An 11,968-nucleotide genomic window follows, 5' to 3' on the forward strand; every position below is an offset into this window, starting at 1 on the left:
CAACTGTTTGGCAGAATTCTGTTCATCAGCAGGGACAGTCACCACTTTGAGTTAAGAACTAGACAAGGGGGCCGGGAGTTTGGCCTAGTGGTTAAAGTGCTTGCCTAGCATGCATGAAGACCTGGGTTCGATTCCTCGGTACCACATACATAGAAAAAAGCCGGAAGTGGTGCTGAGGCTCAAGTGGTAGAGCTCTAGCCTTGAGAAAATCCAAGGACAGTGCTCAGGCCCTGAGCTCAAGCCCAGGACTGGCAAAAAAAAAAAAAAAAAACTAGACAAGGCTGGTGTGTTTTGCCTTTATTGCCAGGACAGAGAGGGGATTTGGCAGTGCGTGCTCATCAGTGGCTGATTTTGAACAAGTTTCTGCTATGGTGACTACTTTCCACAACGATGGCAAAGGTAGCAGCTTTTCTTTTTTCCTTCTTGCTTTCTTTATATCTTTCCTTTTCCTTCTTTCTCCCTCCATCCCTCCCTCTTTCCTTCCTTCCTTATCTTTCTTCTTTGCCCGTACTAAGACCTGGGGGTTATCACATAGCTTTTTCACTCAAAGCTGGCACTCATCATTTTAGTGACACCTCCACTTCCAGATTTTTGGTGATTAACTGGACATACAGAGTCTCACTAACTTTTCTGTCTGGGCTGACTTTGAATAGAGATCTTCAGCTCTGTCTACGGAGTAGTTAGGATAACAGGCAAGTTCCCAGCTCCAAGTACCATTTATTTGAAAAATATAGGCATGAGTAGTACGTTCATTATAAAATCACATTATTTGATTGAGTTGAATTTCAACCAAACTTTACCTTTTAACGTCCCTTCCTTTTCCTTGTATGTGCCAACATATGGATGGTGTTAAACGTGTCACAGTTCCTACATAATCAACTCTCCATGATTTGTTCACCTTTAGAAATTCAAATATCTTACAGGTTTAGGAGATGAACAATGTTCTGTTTTACTCTCGTCACAGCTATGAAATATTTCTCATGTTGTCTTTAGGGTCTCAGTGATTGTAGCAATAATCTCAGGAAGGTTTTTTTCCACATTGATTTGGATGAAATTCTCTGGCGCTGATGGGGGTTCCAGAATATCAAATTGAGACTGCAGTAACTCAGGGGGCATAAAATGTCCTTTTCTTTGGAGTAACCGGGCAGAGATGACCTCAAGTGACCCACTCAGATGGATGACCAAGAGCTGAATCTCAGCCGGCTCTTCTCTTTTTCCCAATCCCTCATATTTCAAAGAAGTACTTTCCTTCCCTCGTAGTAGAATGTCTCTGTACATTTTCTTCAGGGCTGAACAAGCTAGAACCACATGCTGTCCCAATGCCACATCTCTGATTAAACAGAAAAAAGACAGGTGAGGTTTAAAGAATGAAGTCATTCGCTGGGCGCTTGTGGCTTACACCTGAATCTTAGCTACCCAGAAGGTTGAGATCTGAGGATCGTAGTTCACAGCTGTCCTGGTCAGAAAAGTCCACGAAGTGTTTTATCTTCAATTAACCAGTAAAGAGCCAAAAGTAGAGGTGTGGCTCAAGTGGTAGAGCATCAGCCTTGAGCTCAGTGAGAGCACAAAGTCCTGAGTTCAACCCCAGTACCAGAAAAATAAAGTAATAACAATAAAGTCGTAACAATTGTATGGTGAACGTTAGTCTCATCTCCTGGCCAGTAAGTGTTAAATAAAGTGGATTTGAAGCACTGGCACTCTTGGCAAGGATCCTTCACTGACAAATCGAACAATCTTGGGCAAAAGTGTCTATTTTCTTTGGCACCAGCTTATCATCTGTTACAGATCTTAAGATACCTGTTTGTACACACTGCTATCCTGGGGGCAAAATTGTCTGGCCAATATGCAGAAGTGCTAGTTCTTCAGATTCCAAGGTGATAAAGGAAAAATATGCCCATGTGGCTTTACTTCATAATCTTTTCAATAATACTATGAGGTTAGGAATGGGTTAACCAACGAAGCCATGGTTAAGCTGAAGGTGGCTAGGGGCTTGCTTAAGGGACTTACAGGAAAATTATAAAAGGGGGCATTCCAACAGGCAACAGTCAGGAAATACTGATGTAAGTAGTTTCAGCAACATATCCAGTATATCAGGATTCACTGAGATAAGCACATGCAGGGACATACGTCTTGTGACAGGATTACTGCAGAAGGTCAGACACTCATAATTCTGTCTTTACTTATAGGATAAACAACTATCCAACCATGGTTTCCACATGGTTTCCTTACTCCAAGCACACTGTTAAATCTTCAGTCAGTCACAATTTCCCCACCCGCCCCTGCCCCAGGCTCTAGGAGTGCCCCCCCCCCACGTGCTCCCTACATGTTGACTTTGCTCGGATGGATGCAGTGTGTTACTCCGCCTGAGTCTGCTGAAGTGCACCAGCTCAGCTCAGGTCCTCAGCAATTGGCTTTTCCCATTCCAAGTCTGCAGCATGTGGGCAAGAATTGGAGGAAGTGAAGGGACCACAGTGCCCATGGCTAAAAGGAGCAGGGTGTGAGGTTGGTAGGATGCACTGAGGAGAAAACCTGAGCCAGAACAGAGGCAGTGTGGTCCCCACCTGTAAGTGGGGAACCCATGTTGCCAGAATCCACCAGGTTTGTCACAGCATCCACTACACTACAGTGAGTGGCTGGCTGACAGTCATCTTGGGCTAGTAAGAGGTGGAGAGTAGAGAATTCTTGATCTTAAAACCAACTTAGCCTGGGATCTAGTGGATGGAGTGGATTATCAGAATGAAATTCATGCACTTGACATTGTCTCCAGCACCACGGTGAGAGCTTGCTTCTTGTTGGTCTGGAGGTTTGCTCTGTATCTTCTCAAGGATCCTTACTTGTGCTTCCATTATGACAGCACATGAGAGATTATGATGACTCTTTGATGTCAGTCTCAGGTGGCAGAAGTTCTCAAGACCCCGACCCTAAAACCTGTGACCCCTAAATCAAAACTAAGTCCATGCAAAGAGCTGAAAGCCAGATGGGAAGGCTCAGCAGAGTAGGATAAAGCTGATTATTATCAGCTTGCCAGTCCTGGGGCTTCAATTCAGGGCCTGAGCACTGTCCTTGGGCTTTCTCAAGACTAGAGCTCTATCACTTGACCCACAGCACCACTTCCGGCTTTTTTCTATGTATGTGGTACTGAGGAATTGAACCCGGGTCTTCGTGCATGCTAGGCAAGCACTCTACCACTAGGCCAAACTCCTAGACCCTGTATCTAGGTTTTGAGCTATTGTAATCCTCTGCTAGGAGAGTCCTAGGTGTGTACTAATTATTACAAATGAGGGAAACCATCAAGCCTATGTTCCTTTGGGACTGGCTTACTTCACTTAATATTTTTTCCAACTCTTTGCATTTCCTTCCAAATGGGGCGACGTCATTCTTTCTAATGGCAGATAGAATTCCATTGTGTATAAGTACCACATGTTCTTGTTCCATTCATCTACTGAGGGGTGTCTGGGTTGGTTCCATATCTTTGCTGTGGTAAATAGGGCTGCAATGAACATCAATGTGATAGTAGCTTTAGTATGCCCTTATTTCTGGGCATTTGGGTAAATGCCAAGTAGTGGAATTGCTGGGTCATAGGGGAGCTCTATGTTTAGTCTTTTGAAGAATCTCCATATTGCTTTCCATAGTGGTTGAACACAGAAACTACATTTATTCTTATTTCACGGATGAAGAAACAAGTTTGTGCAATCCAGTGCTAATTAAAGCTCCTAGCTACTAGTTATGAAGAATTCCTGTACCCAGAGTCTGAATTAGCATTTGTGAATTGATGTGCTTTTTATGTTAGTGCTGATATTGAGTGAGGCTTAAACTTAGTGCCTTGCACTTTCATTTTTGTTTTGTTTAATTTTTGCTCAATGCTGGTGCTGTACTATTTGACTTTCAGCTTTTTGCCGATTCACTGGAGATACATCTCGAGGACTATCTGCTTGGGCTGGCTCTGAATTGTGATTCTCATATCTCAGCCTCTTGAGGAACTTAGGTTTACAGGAATAAGCCACGGTGCCTGCTGATATAAGTACATTCTATTTTTCATCATCCAGTTGTTATTTCAAGATTATTTTTTCTTCTTCTGGCTTTTCTGATAGTTACTCACTACTTTATGTCAAGGCCTTATGGTCTCTTACCTTTTTAAAATGTCGTGCAAGTTGCAGAGCCATGGAATCCTGTCCTGAAATTTGAACAGACTCAAAGTGACTTTCACAAGTATTGTTTGCAGTAAATTACGCAAAGATTCTAAAGTCCAGAGAGAGCCTGGAAGTTCCAACAAGCAGGCCATTCACAGGCCACAAGCTGCAACAGTAGATGAACCACAGAAATTATTTCTTGGTTTGGTTGTCAGTGGCTCTTTTCATAATAATACAAATTGTACCCAAGTCTCCACTTTATTCTCCCCACCATGTAAATGTCCTCTGATCATGGTATGTTTACACATCTCTTATTGTATTGCCTATATTTGTGTGTGAGTATGTGTGTATATGTGTAGCTTGAATTCAGGAACTGGGTGCTGTTCCTTAGCTTTTACTCAAGGCTGTCACTTTACCACTTGAGCCACAGCTCCACTTCTGGATTTTGCTAGTTAATTGGAGTTTAAGAGTCTCATAAACTTTCCTGCCTGGGTTGGCTTTGAACTGAGACCCTCAAACTCAGCCTTCTCAATAGCTAAGATGGCAGGCATGGTCCACTGGACTGGTGCTGGCTTCCATATATTCTTCAGATATGCAAAGGGTATTCACCATAATCCTTCATCAGTCAGCTGTGCTGTGATCCTCTCTTCAAAGCCTCCACCTCAACACTCCTCTCAGATAAATGCACTGTGGTTTGCCAAAGAAAAAAAGACAGGATGTCTGTATAGCTCACTGTACAGGACTTCACATACACACACAAAATCTACCTGAGACACTTGCTCCTTGCTGATTATTGGCTATAATGCTACAACGAGTACTGTGCTGCATCTGGTCCACTTTTCTGGCCCACTTGTGGCAACTGTAATAGTTACGATGGACAGGAGATGGTGTATGGACCTGAGCCTCTCCTCCCACCTGCTCCCCTTTTCCTCCACATTCTCTGTGACTTAGGACTCAGGACATGGAGGGAGCTAGGTGGACACAGGGCAGGGATAGAAGCTTCATTCCCCCCCCCCCCCAACTCACCCCTTGAATCCAGCTATCTGACAGCCCCTGATACAAGCTCTCAGCTTCAGGTGAACATTTTTTTAAAATCACCTTTGTTATTACTTCAAAGGAAGAAACACAGATAATGCACGCTCTTAATCTAGATGAGAGCCCTCGGCTAATGTGGCATCATTGTGCCATGCTCTTGTCTAGGGGAGGCAGAACAGTGTTCTCAAACAGCATCTCAGTCACTGCCATCTCAGCCCTTTGCCCAACAGTGCATTTTCTTGTGAAATCGCCCCAATTTTGTCCAAGTTCAAATTTACTGGCACGTTGCTCACAGCCCAATTTTCTTTTCCTAATTTTGCTTTTCATTTTGTTGGGTGATCTCGTAAGACACTCTTTTTATCTTTTTTTACACAGCTTTTCTCATAATTGAGCTTGTTCACTAATATTTATGTTCTATGCATTTTTGAGATAAAATCTTGCTTCCTAGCCCATGGTTACACAGCATTCTAATCAATTTCACCCCATCACACTCCCTGTCACCTCCCCGCAAACCCATCCCCACCAGGTTTCCTCGTCTCATTTCCATAGCTGCAAATTATCTATTTCAACAGGATTCAGCCTCCTTTGACCTCCCACCAGGCACAGCTGCTCCCACTAGTTCACACACACTGAGCCTTTCTCTTCCTTCAATCCCTCATTGATTGTCACTTTCTGCTGAGTTTTTCTGCACTGCTCTCACATATATACTTGTCGTGTATTATAGTTATAAACTGTCTATTCTACTTCTCTGCCTGAGTAGTCTCTTATCTTGATTCATGTTCTATGTTTAATATATGAAATTATATGGATATTCTTGAGGCCGGGAGTTTGGTCTAGTGGTAGAGTGCTTGCCTAGCATGTACGAAGACCTGAGTTTGATTCTGCTGTACCACATCCATAGAAAATACTGGAAGTGGTGCTGAGGGTCAAGTGGTAGAGCTCTAGCCTCGAGAAAGTCCAAGGACAGTGCTCAGGCCCTGAGTTCAAGCCCAGGACTGGCAAAAAAAAAATTATATGGATATTCTTATACACCATGTCCATGTCCATGGATATGTATGATATGTATGTCTTTTAGGCCTAGCTCACACACTCGATTTTTTTTTTTTTTTGTAAGTCTTGGGGCTTCAACTCAGGCTGTACACTGTCCCTGAGCAATTCAGTTCAAGGCTACTCCCCTACCCTTTAGCCAAGCCCCACTTTGAGTTTTTTAGAAGTTAACTGGAGATAAGAGTCTCAGGTCCTTTTGTGCCTGCCTGGGCTGGCTTTGAACCTTGATCGTCAGATCTCAGTCTTCTGAGTAGCTAGGATTACAGGTGTGAGCCACCACACGCTGGCTAGATTTTTTTTTTGATTGGTTTGTTTTGCTCAGTATGTTGTTCTCTAGGTGCATCTATTTTCCTGCAAATTATGTAATTTCACTTTTCTTTATGACTTGTGTAAAATTCCATGCTGTGTGCAATTATATTTGATATATTTCAGTATATATTGATATATATCGATATATATTTGATACATTCCATGCTGTGTGCATATATTATAATATATATATATATATGACATCTTCTTTACCCATTCATCTCTTATGAACCTCAGTTAATTGCATCATTTGGCTACTGTGAATTCTCTTGCAATAAATATGGATATTCAGATATCTTTGTTATAGTTTACTCTCCTTCAGATATGTCTAATAGTGATATGGTAGGTCCTAAGGTAGATCTATTTTTAGAATCTCCAGACTAATTTCCAAAGCATTCCATCATCCTAAATAAGGAGCAGAGTATCTCACAGTGCTCTAGAATAGAACTACTCATGGTTTGGCAGCTCCAGTTCTTTTGTTGTTGGTGGTGGTGGTTGTGGGGCTTGAACTCTGGGTCTGGGTGCTGTCACTGAGCTCTTTACTTCAAGGCCAGCACTCTATTACTACAGGGGCCACTGTGCCACTGGTGATTAGAGATAAGAGATAATTAGATATCAGATAATTAGAGATAAGGGTCTCACAGACTTTCATGTTGGCTTTGAATCCCAGTCCTCAGAGGTCAGCCTCTCAAGTAGCTAGGATTACAGGTGTTCACCAGCACCCGGCTGAGGCTCCAGTTCTTTAAGGTGAGAAGAGGAAAGATGATGGGATGAAGACTCACATCAGGGTGTGTGGGGCCACCGAGAGTGGAAGCAAGCACTGGTGTTGGGCCAGTTCCATGATTCCTGCTCTGTAGACACAGTAGCATGAGGCCTACCGGCCATGGCTGCTGTGACCTAGCGCTCAGCCCTGGCTCTAATTTTCATCATGAGTTCCATCTAGTGATTCCAGCAAGACTATTTTGTATTTGTGGTTTGTGAGGCACTCTAGGACACAGTTTCATGGCTCTGTATGCAGGAGAGTGTCACTCATGACTTCATTCAGAAACATACTCCACAGTTTCTGACACTTATGGTGATTTTGTGCTCATCCTGGGATCACAGTGGTTACTAGCTGCTGCCCTTTGGGGGTTAAAGTCCAGTTTCATAGGCACACACAGCATCTATGGCTGAATGGCAGCTGGTGCAAGGACAACAGGCTATGGTGCTCTGAGAGCTCTTGGTGGAGACCCTAAAGAGGTAGGCAGAGAGGTCGTCCATGTGGAGCTTCCATGTGGAGCTTAGGGAGGAAGCACAGTCCCAGGCAGTGGAGGGACAGCTGGATACAAAGGCCTAGAAGAGAGGGGCATGTCCTGGGACGAACTCAGGGGCTAGAGGACTTCTGTGGAGATAGGGATACGTGATGCTTAGAAGAGGCTGGAGGTGATGGATGTGGAGGCCAGAAGGCACATTTGGGCCTGCTGGTGTTGGTTTGACTTTGAGATCAGTGGTCAGTCTCTTAGGCCGCACCTGAGATCACAGAGGCCTAGGGTAGACTGACAGCACCTGGGAGGAGAAGGCAACCAACTCCCGCTCATGAGGCACAGGGGAGCCCTGCCACTCAGCAAGTATACTGCGGATGAACATTCTGCAGCACGTGGCAGGCTCTGTCCCATGGGAGGGTGGGAGTGGGGACAGAGGGTGGCACTGCTCCTGTGGCTGGGCTCATGGGCAAAGCTCATTACCTGGTCATTCAGAGGGATCCCTTTGCCCATCTTCCTCCGGTTTTCCTCTGGGTGGTAGTCATCCGCATCATAGAACTTCCATCCCAGCTTTAAGAACAAAGAGAAAGTGATGCCATTCAGGGGCATGGGTCTGCTGTAAAGTAGTATGCTTACTGAAAGCAGGAGAGTACAGATCTGTCCCTAGTGAGCAATCCCAGAGCCGGGGCCTAATGAACTCCCACAGCAAGGGGGCCTTTATGCTTTATTAATTTTCTTCTTACTTTCAACCCCTGGACACAAGCAGTCAGTATGAGCCTAAGCAAGATGGGTTCCTCATTGATGTCTGCCACTAGGCAAGAGCACACGTCTGATTGCTCATGTTGATGGAGTACAAGGCATTATTAGCTCATTACTGATTTGAAGCATGAATCCATAGCATTATGGGGAGAAGTACCATTTAAGCAGGAGCCTGAGGCACTATGGGAGAAAGAAGCACCATAATGGGCTACATGTTGTCTGTCACGTGTGTGTGGTGTCTATAACTTCCTCTCTGTCTCTACCAGTTCCTTTCCTTTCCCTTTAAGGGTGGCTGTGATAGGCAGTGTGGTCCATGTGACAGCTCCCCAACCTTGCTCCAATCACTACTGTCTGTAACTGCCAAGGAGAAACCCAGATTGCTCCAATGGTTCCAATGTTGTTCAAAGGCACTTAAAGCCACCAGTAGGCGAGAAGGTAGGGTGAGAAGCAAGCAAACTAGGAAACATTAGAGCTGCTTACCTCAGAGGCCAGCAGGGCGCCCACAGAGGACCTGGGGAGAGGACAGAGGTGCCACAATTACTGCCCCTGGGGAAGAGAGGCCTGCCCTAGCTGGTGTTAAAGTGCCAGCTCCCATGGGACCTGTAAGTGGTAACCTCGTCCACACGGGCGTCTAGGGTCTGGCCTCACTGTCCTATATCAATGTCAGTGGAGTCATAACTCAGTGCTACCACTATTTGTTTTCAAAAGGTAATATATCAAATCCCATGAAAACGTTGAGTTTTCCCATCAATGAAGTGTTCAGCATCTATGTTTAGCTTTTTTTTTTGAGAAAACATTTAATTAATAAAAGGATAGGATTGTGTTGGGTATATTGGAGAAAAAGAATTTATATTTGTGTGTGTGTGTGTGTGTGTGTGTGTGTGTGTGTGTGTGTATGTGCATGAAAATACTGGAACTTGAACTCAAGGCTTTGAGCTCTCCCATATATATATTTTTTATATATGTATATTATATATATAATATATATATATATATATATAGTTGTTGTTCAAGGCTGGAATTCTACTATTTAAACCACATCTGGTTTTCTCTGGTTAATTGGAGAGAGTCTCTGCCCAGGTTGGCATTGGTCTTTAGATCTCAGTTTCCTGAGTAGCTAGAATTACAGGTATAAACCACCAGGGCCCAGCTTTCTGTGGTCAACTTTTAAAGTACTGCTTACACATCAATCACTGAAGTCTTGCCTTGAGAATTTCTTTGTACCCACATTTATTGTAACCACTGTTTTATACCTACTACCCCCACAATTATTTATTTGGTATTTTAATTAACTACTTCACTTTAAAATGAATTTCAAAGTGTTTACATTTAAATAAATGGGTTACGGAACCTGTTTTCTACTCTTGTGAAAGGAGCTACTATTGCATAGAAGATAATAAACATACAATTAAAGTGTTATCAAGATGCATTGCACACATAAATTGCCTCATTAAAAGGTAAAAGATTAAATACATAACCTAAAATTAAGATAAGTTAGGGAGGGGGTGGATGGGAGTGGTGAGAATGCTGAAATTGGTGACAGTGATCAAGATGCATTGTATTCATAAACTACTTTGGTGAATGGCAACTCCTTTGTACAACTACTTAAAGATAATGAAGATATTTTTAAAAAAGAAATCTCACAAACAACAAAACAACATGTTATTATGTTATTATATTGTATCTGGATTATTTTACCTAGATTATTGTATTATATTGTATCTGCAGTATTATACTGTAACTGTTGTCTAAAAAGGGTCTTATTTCACATTTGTTAAAAGACTGAAAGACAAATTATATGCCTATAATCCTAGCTACTTGGGAAGAGATCCGAAGGATGGAGGTTCAAAGCCAGAAAAGGCATAAAGTTATTGAAATGCCATGTCGATACCCAGCTGGTGGAGGGAGGGAGGGAGAGAGGGAGGGAGGGAGGGAGGGAGGGAGAGAGGGAGAGAGAGAGAGAGAGAGAGAGAGAGAGAGAGAGAGAGAGAGAGAGAGAGAGAGAGAGAGAGAGAGAGAGAGAGAGAGAGAGGGGAGGGGAAGCCTCTGCCTGAAAACCTTTTAAAGCACAAGGGACTGGAGACATGGCTCAACTGGTAGAGTACCCTGTGTTCAAATTCCAGTTCTGGGGCGAAGGGGGGGGCATCAGAGATGCACAATACCTCATTGTGCCCCGTAAGGTAACCCAAGGATTGAGACATCAACGAATCTTCGACCGCCCAGCTGGGGAGGCTGTGTGGAACAACAGAAATCCCACGAAGACCACGTCTGGCTGGCTACGCGTGAACTCACCAACTCACCATCTAAAGCGCTAAGCTCCCCGGGCAGGAAGGAGGTAAAGCGACAAGCACTGTCAAGGCCACAACGGAGAGCAAGAGAGGCGACGAGGCCTGCCCCGGCTAGTCTGGACCGTCCCCTCGCCAGGGTGTGCGTGGAGCTGTACCACGCGGCTGTGTCCCACGGCGGAGCGCGTCTGCAGGGAGCAGGTCACCGTGCGCGTCCCGCGGTCTCCACCGGCCCGGCGCGGCACCCCCTGCCTCCCCGGAACTGGCCGGCCTGCCCAGGCGGACCCGGAGCATTGCCCGCTGTTTCCAGCCGCCCACCCCGCCACCCATGCGTCCCCGCTCCGGCTGAAGCTGATCTAAGAAAGGAGAGGACAACACACCCACACGGGCACCTTCCTTCCCGAACTCACGGCCGGGGACCCGGGGGCCCAGGGGGTCCCGCCAGGCGCAGGTGGGAGGGGGCGGGAAAGATTGGGCACCTCGGGCCCCGGCCTTCTCCTCTGCAGAGGGAAGGGTCCTCCCGCACCCCGGCTTCCTGGACCTACTTTCCGGAGCCGCTCACTCCCATCACCAGCAGTACCGAGGGCGCTGCCATGGCCGGATCCAGCTCCACCCACTTCGTCTTCCGGGCTTGAGGAGCGGGAGGGTGGAGCCGTCCTCGCAGCGGCCGGGAGGTGGAGAGCGGCGGCCCCGCGCGGCCCGGGAGCGGAGCGCGGCCTCCTGATTCCCGGAGGCGGAGCGCGCGGCCCCGCGCGGCCCGGCCCCGGAGAGCGCGTCCTGGAGCGCGCGTCCTCCTGATACCCCGAGGCGGAGCGCGCGGCTCCGCGCGGCCCGGCCCGGGAGAGCGCGTCCTGGAGCGCGCGTCCTGGCCGGGGCTGGAGGCGGAGAGCGCGTCCTTCCCGCTCCCAGGAGTGGAGAGCTCGCGTCCCCGCGCGGCCCGAGCGTGGGGCGCTGGCCCCCTAGCCTGGCTCCCCTTAGGGGTTGTAGACCCGCCTGCTCCTCCTCCCCACGCACGGGTGTGAGGACACATTCTAGTAAAAACAGTAAATAAAGCAAGTGCACACTCACTCCACAGGGCAAGAGGCCCCACTTCCGCAAACGACCCCCGCGCCTTCCATAGAGACAGGTGGGTGGGCGCAAGGTTTAATGAAGTTGGGGCCGT

At 46.2% G+C, this 11,968-nt stretch overlaps 1 protein-coding gene across 2 annotated transcripts; it reads right to left on the bottom strand.

Moving 5' to 3' along the window:
• Nucleotides 1-269: 269 nt before the first annotated feature.
• On the bottom strand, nucleotides 270-11,426 carry Idnk (IDNK gluconokinase). Of its 2 annotated transcripts, none has more exons than XM_090329476.1 (5): nucleotides 11,352-11,426; nucleotides 9,002-9,032; nucleotides 8,246-8,332; nucleotides 4,131-4,174; nucleotides 270-1,330 (listed from the first exon to the last, which is right to left on the bottom strand). In XM_090329476.1, exons 1-5 carry the CDS (start codon nucleotides 11,399-11,401, stop codon nucleotides 979-981), a joined length of 564 nt encoding a protein of 187 aa, XP_090185602.1. In that variant the 5' UTR covers nucleotides 11,402-11,426; the 3' UTR covers nucleotides 270-978. The 2 variants fall into 2 exon arrangements, with proteins under 2 accessions (XP_090185602.1, XP_090185603.1); XM_090329477.1 differs by lacking the exon at nucleotides 11,352-11,426 and adding an exon at nucleotides 10,684-11,051.
• Nucleotides 11,427-11,968: the final 542 nt, after the last annotated feature.

The sequence above is a fragment of the Megascapheus bottae genome, chromosome 3, assembly GCF_031878675.1.
Source record: "Megascapheus bottae isolate mThoBot1 chromosome 3, mThoBot2.hap1, whole genome shotgun sequence".
Classification (NCBI taxonomy): Eukaryota; Metazoa; Chordata; class Mammalia; order Rodentia; family Geomyidae; genus Megascapheus; species Megascapheus bottae.